Source organism: Melanotaenia boesemani, chromosome 16, assembly GCF_017639745.1.
Source record: "Melanotaenia boesemani isolate fMelBoe1 chromosome 16, fMelBoe1.pri, whole genome shotgun sequence".
NCBI lineage: Eukaryota > Metazoa > Chordata > Actinopteri > Atheriniformes > Melanotaeniidae > Melanotaenia > Melanotaenia boesemani.
Genome location: NC_055697.1, coordinates 12,610,294 through 12,625,238, shown reverse-complemented (window position 1 = coordinate 12,625,238; position 14,945 = coordinate 12,610,294). Strand labels below are relative to the sequence as shown.

Here is a 14,945-nt window from a genome sequence, read left to right as displayed (position 1 = left end):
AACTAATTTTCAGAATAAGTTTATTTGTCCTTATTTTCTTGAATTAAAGCTGAAACACAACATTGCATTCATACAGTGCTTCATTTCAAGTGACAAACTATTGGAACTGTATACTTGACACTTAAATGTACTTAATCTAAGGAAGAGTCATTCTACTACTATACTAAATAGCTGATATGTCTAACATGATACTATAATGCAGACTTGTATTCATGCCACAATTAGCTTTTATTTTCACATTGACAATCAATTATATATATCAACTATATGGTATTAAAAACAACAGTAAATGAGTAATGAGTCATTTAGTCTATCAATGCAAACATCATAACCATCATGAGGAGGTGACTATTGTAAAAATATAGGGCTTTCTTACCTTCGTCTTTAGGGTTTACTTATAATGCTGCTTGTGACTTTTTATGCTGGTAAACCACTGACTGTAAGCAGTTAGTGTACAGAAAGAAAAAAAAACATCTATTCCATATCAATCATTTCATAATAAAAAAATTAAATATTAAATTCTGTTTTGGAGATTAACATTAGCTGAAACTTCTAAAAAGCCCAGCACTACTCTGATTAGACAGCTGATTAGCTCCCGTTTCTGTGGTCTTTGTAACTTTGTACGTAGATTTTTTGCATGGATAATAAAAAACACAAAGAACAGAGGGGGTGGTGTTATACAGAAAAGGGCCTCAGGCCGGTCCTCAAACCTGGGCCAAGCTATAGCCTTTGTTGTTGAGGCAGCTACTCCTCCAATTGAGCTAAACACAATCCCGACATGTGTCAGCTTTGTTTCAATATCTCTTTGTGGCTTTATTAATGATAAAGTTTTTTTTTATTAATAATATATGTATTTACATCTGGCACACACATGAATCATGCTGATATTATTCAGACACTGTATCAGTAGATCTGTGTAGCTCCTGCTCAAACTGGGTTGAAAGCTGTTTGTTTAAGGCTTGGCTTTGCTGTATTCAGCATAGAGGATGTAAGCAGAGGATAAGGATGTAACATTACACTTGCTGACTGGGCGTGTGTGTGGATGCTCCAGGCAATTTGTTGCAATGGCTTTAACTTACCACTCTTGTTTGCGCTGAATTAAACTGTTGCTTCATTTACTGAGCTTAAGATACCCTTTCACAACTCTTGGCTGTATTTACTACACGTAATCCTTTTCAACCACTCTAATGTAGAAAAGAGAATAAAATAATTCTTCCATGTTTTTAATTCACTTAGGGTTTTCTAGAATATGTATATAATTAGAACTTAAGTCATTATTTTAAAGTGGGAGCAAAAAATCAACAACAAAAAAACTCCCCTCCTCCACCATACACATCACTTCAAAATGAAGGCGGTGGTGCTTCTGCTGTGGTTACCTTTAGGCGTGTCCCTGTTTGCATTCAGTTGTGGTCACAGCCATCCTAGTATGGATTTGCGTAGGATTGCTGCAGTCTGCCTCACCTGTCCATTGAAGGCACCTCCCTGTCTGTAACCTGGCCCTTATTTCCCATTCCCGGAGACTACTATAAAGGGGACTGAGACACAGGCAAGTCTTGTTTGTGTTCACCTGGTGCAAGATCAACTCACAAGCCAGCTAAACTCAACTAACAAAGAGAGAAGCCCTAGGAGTCCGCATACAGAAACGCGAGAATGACTTCCACAGCAAGTCGATTTGCTCATCAGCAAAAGAGAGAGGAAGGCATTGGCACCAATGAAAACGCAGTGAAGTTTCGAGAGCAGGATTATGAGACTCTAAAGCAGCAGTGCCTGAAGAAAGGACGCCTGTTTGAGGATGACTGCTTTCCAGCAGAAGGCAAATCACTGGGCTACAATGAGCTGGGACCATACTCATCAAAGACCAGGGACATTGTTTGGAAGAGGCCAAAGGTAAGAAGCTACTAAAAGGAAACAAAAGCAGTTACAAAAATAAATTACCCCAATTTTTAAACACCTACATAATTTTGCTCAGATATATGCACTCTGTCACTGTAATAAAAATTTACAGTTTACACTTTTGCATCCTCTTAGGAGCTGTGTCCCAACCCAAATTTCATTGAGGATGGGGCCACAAGGACGGACATTTGCCAAGGAGCTCTAGGTATTCTGAAATAACGTTTGCATAAGAAAAATATTTGTTACATGCCGGTTACCATACTGTTGCACTTTGGTGAACAGATGTTGCTTAAAACCTAGAACATGCAGTCACTTACAGTTAACCTCCTTTCCTGATCAGGTGACTGCTGGCTTCTGGCTGCCATAGCTTCTCTCACTCTTGACCAAAGTATCCTGGCTCGAGTGGTGCCCCCCAATCAGAGTTTCACTGAAGATTATGCTGGAATATTTCACTTCCAGGTCAGCAAAACTCCCTTTTCATCTCAACACTGATACTGATTTTCAAATGAGCTTTTGTTGTCCTGCCATATCCCACACAGTAGTTATTTCAGTGTAAAAGTATACTAAACAAAACAATGATCCAAGTATATTTATTTTGCTCACAAGCAATCTTACAGAAGTTCCTGTTGCTCCACCACCAGATAAAATAGGTGATAGTGAATTTCATATATAAAAACATCTCCAGCAAGGAACATCTAATACATCATACACAGTTCAAGCTGCATGTGATAAATAAGCTAATGAGTCATGATCTGAATAATGTGATTCTGGTGCTTCCTCTCAGTTCTGGCAGTATGGTAAGTGGGTGGATGTGGTCATTGATGACCGTTTACCCACCAGAAATGGAAAGCTGCTGTTCGTCCACTCAGAGCAGGGTACAGAGTTTTGGAGCGCCTTGCTGGAGAAGGCCTATGCAAAGTATGGATTTCACCTTCTTTTTCATTTTTCTTATCATATTTAATCAAAACTGCAATGTAGAGTTAATGTAGAGGTGGTGAATAGATTCCCATCCTTGTGTCTAATAGGGCGAATGGCTCCTATGAGGCTCTGTCAGGAGGAAACACGATAGAGGGTTTTGAAGATTTCACAGGAGGAATCGCAGAAATTTACACCTTAGACAAGGCTCCAGCACATCTCTTCCAAATCATTCAGAAGGCTTTGGGCCTGGGATCATTGCTGGGTTGCTCTATTGATGTAAGTCTTACTGTAATACTTATTTGAAAACTAACAATGATACAATAATCTGATTGAAATGTTTATTTTTGATGATTTCAGATCACCAGTGCCTCTGAGACAGAGGCAGTCACATCTCTAAAGCTTGTTAAAGGCCATGCATACTCTCTTACTGGTGCAGAAGAGGTTTGCGATTAATCTGATCCATGTTGTGGCTGTTTTTCTTTTTTTTATTATGCATGCAAATTATTCTGTTCTACCAAACCTGTGCTTCCACTTCTAGGCTAATTACAGAGGCAGGAAGGTTCAACTGGTTCGTATCAGAAACCCATGGGGCCAGGTTGAGTGGACAGGGCCTTGGAGTGATGGGTAAATATTTATAATCTGTATCTATAATGCATCTACTACTAATTTTTAATGCTAGGATTTTTCAAAAACAGATCCAGTGAATGGAACTACATTGGTAAAGATGAGAAATCAAAGTTGAATAATGTGGCTGAAGATGGAGAATTCTGGTAAGTCTGCAGCTTTTTCTTTTTTCTTTAAAATGTTATAACAATAGTTCATCATCATAAGCATCTAAATCACCAAAACATTTAGTTAAGAATCAGCTGCCTGATTTAAAAAAAGGCACCAGAATATTGTCGTTTAGAAGAAATGTGCTCCTCTTCTCAGGATGTCCTATTCAGATTTCATCCGGCATTTCTCCAAACTGGAGATCTGTAATTTGACCCCAGATACACTCACAAGCGACGATGTAGGCAGTTGGAACAATTGCCAATTTGAAGGGATGTGGAGGGTCGGCTCCACAGCTGGTGGCTGCCGCAATCATGCAGGTAAGATGGAAACTACAAGTCAAGCTTGTTGGAACAAGAGGTTTTGCTTTCTCTTGTCTCAAAAAATTTACTTCCCTGTTTGTTCCAGCTACATTTCCATCCAACCCTCAGTTTGTGGTGCGTCTGGAGGAGGTGGATGATCATCCTCTAGATGGAAAGGATGGATGCACCTTTCTGGTGGGGCTGATGCAAAAAGATGGAAGACAGCAGAGAAAGCTTAACTCCAACCTCGAGACCATCGGCTTTGCCATTTATAAGGTGCAACAGAGTGATCTGATTTTTAATTAAAGCACTAATTTTAATGTTAAAAAAAATAATGACTTTTTTTTTTCTTTTTACAGGTCCCAGATGAGGTCTGTATCTTTCTTAACTATTTCTATCACTTCAAAGTGAACTTTGTTTTCCCAAATTCTCAGAAGTGAGACAAAACCGGTTTGACTGTGTTGTGAATTTCTGTATTAGTCAGGTAATTTAACTCCCTTCTCTTGTTAGTACAAAGGCAGCAGCAACGTTCACCTTGGCCCTGATGTCTTGTTGCGTCAAAGAGCCGTGGCCATGAGCAGCACTTTCATCAACACACGCGAAGTGTGTGACCGTTTCAGACTCCCTCCTGGAGAATATGCCATAATTCCTTCAACCTTCCAGCCTCACAAGAATGGCAGTTTCATTCTCAGGGTGTTCTCAGAGAAAAAAGCCGATATCAGGTATTTGTGATACATAAACAAGCAGACCTCCGATCTTTAGCAAATACAGCCATCTAGTAACGCCTCATTCTTCATACTCTTAGCACACAGATATAGTTGAATATGTATTGCCATCCAAAGTGTGCTAAAGCTGAGCTTTTCTTTCTCTTTTTAAGTCCACTAGAGGAGGACATTGATGCTAAAATAGAGGAGGTAAGAAGGTTCACTAAAAGAATATATATATATATATATAAAACTTTAATTTTTGTTTTGTTTTTATGTTTGATATGATTGATATGAATTCTAACAAACTAATTCTAACTAACAGAAGGAGCTATCTGAAAGTGATGTGGATCCTCATTTCAAGAAAATCTTCAAGCAGATCGCTGGTGATGTAGGTTAAGGAACAAAAGCATTTACATTAAATCAAAGGTTTGAAATTCATGTAATTTAAATCTTTATAAACAGGACATGGAGATTTCGGCCTTTGAACTGGTCACAATTTTGAACAACATTGTTTCTCACCGTAAGTTCATGAAGACGTTGGATTAATTTGCAGATAATGTATTTGTTGTTTTCTGCACTTTCCTACTGGTGGATGCAAGTGTTAATTATTTCTTTCAGGGTCCGACATCAAGACAGACGGATTCAGCCTTAGCACAGGTCGCCTTATAGTCAGTCTGCTGGATGTATCCTCTTTTAAAGATAAGAGCATTTAAACATAATTTTTTTTCAACTCTGTGCTAACTTTGTAATATACATGGTTAATAAACCTTAACATTCCTCAGAGAGATGAAAGTGCCAAGTTGGGACTGATGGAGTTCCACTTGCTCTGGACCAAAATCCAGAGATACCTGGTAAGATGTGATTTATTTTGTTTGAAATTATTGCTGGTCATGCATGTATTGCACCTGCATTTCTTAATGTAATCAATGGCTGTGTGGGCCACGTGCAGGAGATCTTCAAGAGTCATGACACAGACAACTCTGGCACCATGAGCTCCCATGAGATGAGAGATGCTGCCACTGAAGCAGGTAACAAACATGGTCACAGGATTAGTTAGAACACTGCAATCAAACATATGTTCACATCCAATGCCTGGATATTAATATAAATGCTTTTTGTTTTTTTAAGACACTGTTCCATTTGCATATTTCACTATACCTCACAACTTCTGATATGCGTCTTCATGGATCAGTATGGGGCAATTTTTAAAAGTGCACATGCAGAAACAGTTTTTTATTTGAGTGTTGGCTGTGTCTGACCAGGCAAAAGCAAAAAACAAAAACTTGTTGGCACAGCTGGCGTGTCTCTTGTGTCTGAGCCATGTAAAGAGACTTTCGAACAAACAAGAAAAGCCGGTTTGGGGACTCCTGCCTTATACTTTTAATTCATGCTTTGTCACTTGTAAAAGGAACAAAGCATGAAAAAGCGAGACTTACAGACATATCAGCTTGCTAATACCTGATACCTTATAAAAAAAAACTAAACATCCAGAGGATCATTTATGAAACTGATCCAGAAAAGATAACAGGAAATGAAGGTAAAGGTTTGTGGTTTTCCTTCACAGGTTTCCAAGTCAACAGTGCTGTGCTGCAGGCCATGGTCTATCGTTATGCTGATGCTCAGTATGCCATAGACTTTAACAACTTTGTGAGCTGTCTGATTAAACTGGAGATGCTCTTCAGTAAGTGTTTACAAACACAAAAATATCACATCATGCATTCTACACATACATGTTATTTACATATGTAAAAACCTTTTCTCTGTCTCTCCATCAGAAATTTTCAAGACTCTGGAAAGAGATAACTCAGGGAAGATTGAGCTGGACATGCAACAGGTGTGAGAAACAAATAACAAAAGTTGTATTATCATAGGTATTTACTATTTAGATAACTTTTATAAATTTCTTTTTCTTACAGTGGATGTGCCTTGCGATAAACTAGCTCTGAAGATGACACATTAAAGGACCAAAACGAAGCAGTGAAAGGTTAATCATTTCACATAAATTGCATTAAACACCAGTATAAAAAAAAGAGAATTTACTTTCACTTTCTTAATTCTTTTATGACCATGTCTTTTTAGACTCTCATGCATTATTTTATTTCAAATAACTTCCTTTAAAAATGTTTGTGCACTGGGATAAACCTGTTTGCCTTGGTTTTCTTTGCTTGTTTGCAACTTCTGTCAAATGCAAAAAAAAAATGTGACAAAATAAATAAATAATAATGAAAAAACAAGCGCATGGTTTTTGTCAAATACTACACATTTCTCACAAATGCATATCTTTGCTGCTGTTCTTCATTGTGATGCTGTTTATGGCTGTTTTGAGGGATTATTAATTCACTGCCAAAGCTGGTGGATCTGAGCTGAATGAGACATCTGAGCCAGAAGTGTCTTTCTCATTTGAACAACAAAGGGTATGGAAACAAGCGATGTGCAAGCAAAACATAAAGCCTAGCCATACACATTCTCACACTGAGAAACAACCATAGGCACATAATACATCTCACAATCCTAAGATGTCAGGCACTGTAGCCAAACTTCACACAACTGAGAGAGCAGCTCTCATGCAAGACTTTGTGGCACTGAGGAGAAGATGTTTGGAGAGAGGCTGTTTGAGGATGACTGCTTTGAGGCTCTACCTTCATCCTTAGGCTTCAAGGAACTTGGACCAAATTCTTACAAAGTTTATGGCGTCACATGGAAGAAACTCACTGTGGGAGTATTAATTGTGAAAACAGCAGCATAGCCTTGTAGCATGCTGCTGCAGTCACATGTAGAAATGTAAAACCCTAATTGTTATAATGGTTCTAAAACTGAAAATGAAAAAAAATTATTTTATGGGGCTTCACATCACATATTGAGTAAAGATTGAAAGAAATACCATTTGTTGTATTTTTCCACATGAGAAGTGTCTTAGTAAGCTGCATATTTCATCATAAGCTGATGTAGTCTGGCGTTCCTGCCCATCCACAAACCAAATATTTGAGGTTTGTGGGGTTTTGTCGGCAATATGTTATAGTTTGCAATAGTTTGCGAGTTTATTGGAAAATCACAAACTATTGCAAAAGTAAATGCAACAATTCATAGTCAATAATAACATTAAATTCTGAAACATAATCATTCAAATTAGACTGGAGGCAAAGTAAAACATGCTTGTGTAAAGTGACATTAAACCTTGACTTGTTTTAATCTGCTGAATTATCTTTTGCTATTTTGTTTCTGTAGGAATTATGTTCTAATCCAAAGTTCACAGGTGAAATTGCAACTAGGACTGGTATTTGTCAAGGACAAGTCACATGTATCTAAGTTTCAGTCACACTTACCAACACACAGAATGATATACTGTATTCTTTAAACAAAGTTGACATGATTAAGTAGTTACCAGTTTTATCTTTCAATTAATCACATTCAAATGCATTTCACTGGCATGTCTAATCACTTACAGCTTTTTACTGGGAACATATATTCTATCCTTCATTATTTGAATGATTTTACATGCTTATCTTAGTCTGGCACATGAGTGCTACTCTGATATGTGTCACTGGCACCTTGTTTTTGTTTTTAATCTCTGGAAACGGTCGGTTGCTTGTGTTTTTGGATCATTACTTTATAGTTAAACCCAATAATTCCTAGTAAATACCAGTATACTGACATCAACTGTCTTTGTATACAAACATTTCACAACAACTTAGACTTCCCTGAATACACCCACGTGAAAGAATATTTACATATGTGGGCGAGACACAGTTACATAAAAAATAAGACTTTAGGCCTTTTGTAACCTACACTCTTAGAAAAAAAAGTGCTGCCTATAACCATATAAGGTTCTTCGGCTTGTCTCCATAGGAGAACCCTCATTGGTGCCTTTTCCAACTCCTGCAACACAAGCCCCCATTGGCACACAATCAGACGGAAGTGAGAGGACACAAAGTTTCAACATTATTTTATGTTAGTAAATTTGAATATCTTTTCAGTAAACACATTCCAGGTTTGTAACACAAACAAAAATATTACATGCTGTACCAATAATATTAAAGTGTCAACAAGACAGTTTGCCAAGCTAACATTCCAAATGTTCCAAACAATGCATTAAATAAGAAATATGTTTTTATCAATAAGGAGATTACTGCTTTGGGCAGTAGCAGGAATTGTATCATTATACATCAACTGAAACTACATCTAGGCCTATCATTAAATTAGAATGGAAACAAATCTACTCACAAATACCCATACAGTTGTACAGTCTCTTTACTGATATTGGCACAACACCGTGATCCTTGATCCCCAAAACAAATCTTTCCATAAAAACTTGAGTTGTTTTTTACTTTTTTTTTTTTTTTTTAGCTCTTTAGGTACTGGCCTTCAAAAACAAAGTAGAGTGACATCAATGCACTCATGGCATATGATATCCATGCAGGTCCACTCCAGGGTTTTCCTGTTGGACTGTGCTGCTCTGTTTCTGACTTAGATGTTTTCGAAATGATGATATTTTGGTTTGTTTACTTGGGTATCAATTTTTGCCACATTCAACAACAAAATTGGGTTCACTTTGATAATACAGTTCAATATATTTTAAATACCTTCTTTGCATTGTGGTTTATAATAGGACAACGGGGGCACTTCAAATTCATGTCATCTCATCCAAAAAGGCACTTGCAAAGTCACCAAAACCCTCTTTTTCAAGCCAGTGGCACACATCGTCTTTTGTCCAAAGTTGATCATTCATCTGCAAAAAAATAAGTAAAAGAAACAGATGTTAATATTAAGATATTCTACTTCTTCCCATGAAAATCCTTAGCTGGTCATGCTTGGTAAAATAAGATTTAACTTACCTTGATTCTCTAAGGTTTCAGATGTCGTCACACTTAACCCATCTCTTAATCCAAATTCCTACACAGGTGATCACATAAGTGAAGCGTAATCACTGACACGTGACACCTGTTTTGGTAATATGGAAACCAACACTCAACCCAATCCCATACAAAATTAATTTTACATTAGAAGACAAACCTATTAATATAGTTTTTGTTTGTAGCAAAGGGACCCCACATTTCACTATTTGACTTTTTTTTTTACCTAATTTTATGGTTATTTTTTTTACCCCTACTGGTTAAATTGATCATTTCATTCATTATATTCCTTTGGATGTGAGAGGGCTCAGTGGTAAACCTGTCTTACCCTGAGTTAATTGAACTGGGTGCCTGTATGTTGAAGGTTTAGTGGATTAGAGCTTAGATCCCATTAGAATTTTAAGTGAGGCATACGCTACTCACAAAATGTTAGGGCTTCTTCACTTGTTGAATGATGTCAGAACAGACTTAAAATGTACAATACCCTCTACAGGTTAAAGTAGTTAGAATTTCTCTACAATTTTGAATGCAAGTGTTAAATGTTTAAGTACTAATTGCACAGCATCTCTAACAATTTGATCAACTGCAAAAATCCATGGTGGAAATTCCATCCCCATTAATACCACATTCAGGCAAACAAAAGGCACATACATGGTTCAAGATGGCTGGTCATGTGGCTGATTTCTAAAACCGTTTTTATGACAGCCAATGGGCAGCCACGGTGCAGAACACATTGTAACTTCCAATGAAGCGCATGCCAGACCATATACTTCAGTGTGAACGCATGTCTTAACATTCACCAATCAACATTCAGGAAAATGCTGCTTGCCATGACTGACCTCCTGGAAAGTGTCAGCAGCTAAATTGCAGGCTAAATGGAAGAAGCAAACCCCTACAATTCTTTCCTGCTGAGCGAGCTTTATTGAGCATCCTGTGTCATCTACACAGTGGCTACTGATTAGCTCTATTGTAAAAATGGTATCAGAAGTCAGCCTCATGGTTTAAGTCGTCCCCTGACTGGTTAGCACAGTTGTCTATCATGGAGATTGGGGTTCAAAAGCCAGTCTTGGAACACTATTTTGCTAAAAGCAACACATTTAACTAGCCCATGACAAGACATGAAATTTCAGACTTTATTAGAATCAGTAAAATAAATTGATGAGAGCATTCCGGACGCATGCATTAAAAATACTTTTAAAACATGAATATTTGAGGGTGATTATCTCCTAACATCTATATTTCACTAGGCCTTGAAGAACTTTTTCTCCCAAATACTGAAATACATTGGAGTTTCCTTGATTGTGACACTGAGTTTGTGTTCAGGTGACTTCTGGCAACCGTCGCCTCCTTGACTCTGACAAGTTCTGGCCCTTGTTTTTCCCCCACAACCAAAGCTAAAGAACTAAGCTGGAATTTTTCACTTTCAGGTAAAACACCATGCAATTCAGAGCCCATTTGTTTGTATTTGGCCCGTTCAGAGAGACAGAATCACGAACAGGTTTGATTTCACTCGCTTTGATTTTAAGTTCTGGCAGTATGGTGACTGGGTGGATGTGGTGGTCGATGATTGTTTGCCCACAAGAGATGATAAACTGCTCTTTGTTCATTCTGCTGAGGGCTCATAGTTTTGGGGTGCCTTACTACAGAAGGTCTTGCTAAGCATGGAAGAATCTGGATGCCTGTGTTTGCGTCTAGTTTTCCGTTTAGGATGAATGAAGCTTCAATACCCTTTTTAAATAATACATAACATTTTGGTAGATACTTTAAAATCTACCAAATTGCCTTTGCAAAAATTCTTGGAGCAGAGATGCAAGTATTTTACCTCTTCTCTTTATTTAACTTTACTTATTCTATCACAAAATTCTTTACATTGTAGTAAGAAATTTGAAAAAAAAAACACATCTAGCTCAACTTCACAGTAACACATTTCATCTAAAAGAATTAGCAAAAATATTAAAAGATTTTTCATATAAGGCTGCAATCTCTATCCATACTGTTTGATAACATTTTTTATTACCATGTTCTGAATTTTTATCTTTACTTCATGCGGTTTTCTGCAGGGGTTAAACATTTTCCAAAAGAAAGATGGAAGAGGCACATCGGATTAGTGGAATTTAATATCCTGTGGACAAAGACTAAGAGGTTCTTGGTGTGTGTTCTGATGTGCTACTACTGACATGTCATATTTAACATATTTTATTAGCAGAGTGATGATAGCACGCGTTCACCTGTTGGCTCTCCATTAGGATCTTTACATAGAGAGAGATGCTGACCAAAGTGGCAGCATGATTTCCTCTGAAATGCAAATGGTTGTTTAGGATGCTGGTAAGAAAAATATTTTAGAAATTATATATTTGGACCTCTTAACAATGAGTTAGAAGGCTGAGAGTCTGCACGAGACTTAAATAAGTTAATAAAACTAGTTTAGCTGAAGCAGCCAGTTTTCAAAATTTTGGATGTTTTATGACCCTCAGTTAATAAAGTTTCTACAGGTTTCTACTCCTTGCATCAGATCATCGTTGCCTGCTACAGTGAGCCAAGCCTTAACTATGTGTTAATTAATATATTATAAAGCCAAACATTATACCACTGGGTACTACAATTAAAAAAGTTTATTTTCTTTAAAAAAGAAAAAAAGAAATTTACTTGAAGTTGGCTCGGATTAACTAAATGAGGAGCAAAACGCGACAAAGTGGCAAATATCTGCTGGCGGTGATCATTCTGACCAGGTTCATTATTTTATTTAGTTTTATTTTTTTACATTTTCTACTCAATTATATGCTTTTGCAAAACTGCATACATCACTTTAATGTGGAGCATAAACAACAAATCAAGAACCATGTAAAGACGTGAGCTCCCACCTCTTCCTTCCAATAACACAGTCAAACCCAATGCTGTATGTTGTAATTTATTCATTCAAACTAATTCTGTGAGTGTTATTGGCACCCAATAAAAGAAGAAAGCAGGCCTTGAAGGTACTGCATCGATAGACCAGGAAATGTTCACATCATTAGAACATGCAGAAAAGACATATTAAGTAGTTTTACAGGTTGTTGTATGTTTCACATTCATTTTTGGAGTATAAGGCAAGGGGATAAATAACTTTTGACATAGTCAAAATTGTAGATAAAATGTAGGTTCAGTAAAGATTGCAGTCACACTGTAATAGTTCCAGTGTTTTGATGTGTGTTCATGCTTGTGTTGCCACTGGGGTTTGGCTGTTCTATGGATATGGGAGGGGGGAATATGTGGTGCGTGCAGTGGGGTGTGACAGTGAGATACGGAAGTTGTGGATAAGATGGAAACTCTGTTATGGTGTTCAAATATACCTAAAAGAGAGTTATGTTGTCTCCAACAGTGGGCCATTACAGTACTTTAAATAAAATGTCCATAACACAAAATATTTCATTCTTACCACTGCAACAAATGCAATCAATTGCAAAATGAGAAAGAAACTATTTTGTAATGTGTAACCACAGTAATCACAAGGCAAGGTTGGCAGGTTTTTCGAAGCATCCAAAGTGAGCATGCTCTCAGCATGAAGACTGGAGACAAAATATATAATCTGGTTAAACTTATAAAACAACATGCATACTTTAATTGGCTCACCTGCTCTTATGCTTCTGTGGTGTTCTCACATTCTCCATTTTCTCAGCCGCTTCTGTGGTTTTGAGTCAAGTATTACTGCTAACATTTTCTCTGCTTCTTCTTCCCTTCATACATCAGAATCAAAATGGTGAGTTGCTTTATCTTAGATTTCTGTAGAATTTGCAGATCCTATGTCTTAATGGCTTCAGTTTCTGTGAATTTTCTACTTAATTAACACAAGTTGATACTGCATTTAAACGTCAGGATTTTTAATTAAAGTGTATGATTCAAGTCATACACAGCTGGCTTATCCTTATTAGCCTAAAACATGAATGCTGAATTTGTTTTCTTACTAGGACTCTGGAGCTGAAGTTGCTGATAATGTGAAGACCATCCACTGCGAAATGAAAGTACTGAAAAGTGTTGTAGACAAGAGTGACAGCATAAGATTGGTTATGTTAGAAATACAATATGGCTGTATTGATGTAGAGGAAGTGTACAAAGAGAAGGGTCTGTCAGAAGTGGAGGATTTCTTCAAGTTTTTCCAGAGTAAGCTGGATCCTAACCCGTGTCGCTGCATGCTTTATGACTGCCACTATGAAACAAAGAACTTTGATCATCATGATGAGATAGGCAAATTTAAAATTCTATTTCTAGGCTTTTAACTGTAGAGAAAAATGGTCTGACTAGCAAGCATTCTTTGTGTGAGTAACTTGGATTGCCATTTTTTCTTTGCCAGGATTCCTGATACTGCATCCATCAAGCAACAACTGCATTATGCTAGCTCAAGAGAAACCCTTATGCGTACCTTTGGAGGTGGGTATTCATTTTTATTTTACTGCTTAAATATTTTACCTTTTGTGGTATCTTTTTTGTATAAGTCTTATAATTCAAACTCTTTAAACTCAACTGTATTTCCCCGCATTTCCCATATTTGACAGAACTACATGCATTCTATTTCAGGTTTTCTTATGTTGGCATTCAGTTTGCACTTTGTTCCCTCTTGTTCTTTTGACACACACCAAACATTATTCAATCCATGAGATTGAAGTGTTGGATAAGAATATTTTTGCAGAAATATTGGGCAGAGGTGTCATCAAAGTTGAAGGTCTTCCTGTCACTGAAAGTAAGTAAGCTGTTTTAATTGCATCAAAGCTTAAGGGGAAGAGCTGGGCTATGTATGGTATTATATTCCAGTAGCACAAACCATTGATGTCCTTTATGTGTTAAAATGATTAGTAGCAGTAGTTTGGGAATTGTTTGCAGAAATTAATTTCTTCACTTAATTTTGAAGCACATTTTATGATAATATTGTCTGGCTTTATTACATTTAAATGAATCCTATCAACTATCTGCTTTTGTACAAAGACTTCTTCCTAGTTGCAGTATATTTCTTTGATTTTTAAAGTAACAAATTCTCTTCTTATGATATGCTGTTAAACACATTTAGTGCATTGGGTCAAAATTCATGTATAGACTTGTAGTTTGACACATGTATTTTGATACCTCAAGAATTACAGTTTCATTCAATGGATATGAGCATTGTAGAATAAAGTAATGTAACCTTAGTGTCTGTTTCTTTGTCTTTTAAATGTAAATGAATTTGTAAATTAAATGATATTTCATCACTAAAATCATGTGATCAAAAATCAGTCTAAAGTCAGTACCATAAAAAAACTTCACTGACCAGTCAAGTTGCAATTAATCCAGGTTTGTATAATGATTTATTGCACTATGTAATAATGTTTGTTTTTCTTTTATAAAATATAATCCTCTGGGCATGAAATGTATGTACATTTGTGTAAATTTTAAACTTGGCATTTGAGCTTATAAATGGTGAATATTTTTTAAAGTGTGCTTTAAAATATATTAATAGTAGATTCCTAAGTTCAAATGCAAACCAAAATACCAAATTT

At 36.7% G+C, this 14,945-nt stretch overlaps 1 protein-coding gene and 1 long non-coding RNA gene across 2 annotated transcripts; both read left to right on the top strand.

Moving 5' to 3' along the window:
* Nucleotides 1-1,470: 1,470 nt before the first annotated feature.
* On the top strand, nucleotides 1,471-6,825 carry LOC121656138 (calpain-2 catalytic subunit-like). Its single transcript, XM_042011195.1, has 21 exons — nucleotides 1,471-1,887; nucleotides 2,029-2,098; nucleotides 2,234-2,352; nucleotides 2,678-2,811; nucleotides 2,919-3,087; nucleotides 3,169-3,252; nucleotides 3,350-3,435; nucleotides 3,507-3,581; nucleotides 3,742-3,902; nucleotides 3,991-4,160; nucleotides 4,244-4,255; nucleotides 4,395-4,606; nucleotides 4,762-4,798; nucleotides 4,914-4,979; nucleotides 5,054-5,111; nucleotides 5,210-5,274; nucleotides 5,374-5,442; nucleotides 5,541-5,619; nucleotides 6,156-6,272; nucleotides 6,367-6,425; nucleotides 6,508-6,825. Exons 1-21 carry the CDS (start codon nucleotides 1,651-1,653, stop codon nucleotides 6,529-6,531), a joined length of 2,103 nt encoding a protein of 700 aa, XP_041867129.1. The 5' UTR covers nucleotides 1,471-1,650; the 3' UTR covers nucleotides 6,532-6,825.
* A 1,635-nt stretch (nucleotides 6,826-8,460) lies between these two features.
* LOC121655625 lies at nucleotides 8,461-14,136 on the top strand. Its single transcript, XR_006013255.1, has 3 exons — nucleotides 8,461-8,539; nucleotides 10,765-10,868; nucleotides 13,519-14,136. It is a non-coding gene; the product is annotated as an uncharacterized LOC121655625 (long non-coding RNA).
* Nucleotides 14,137-14,945: the final 809 nt, after the last annotated feature.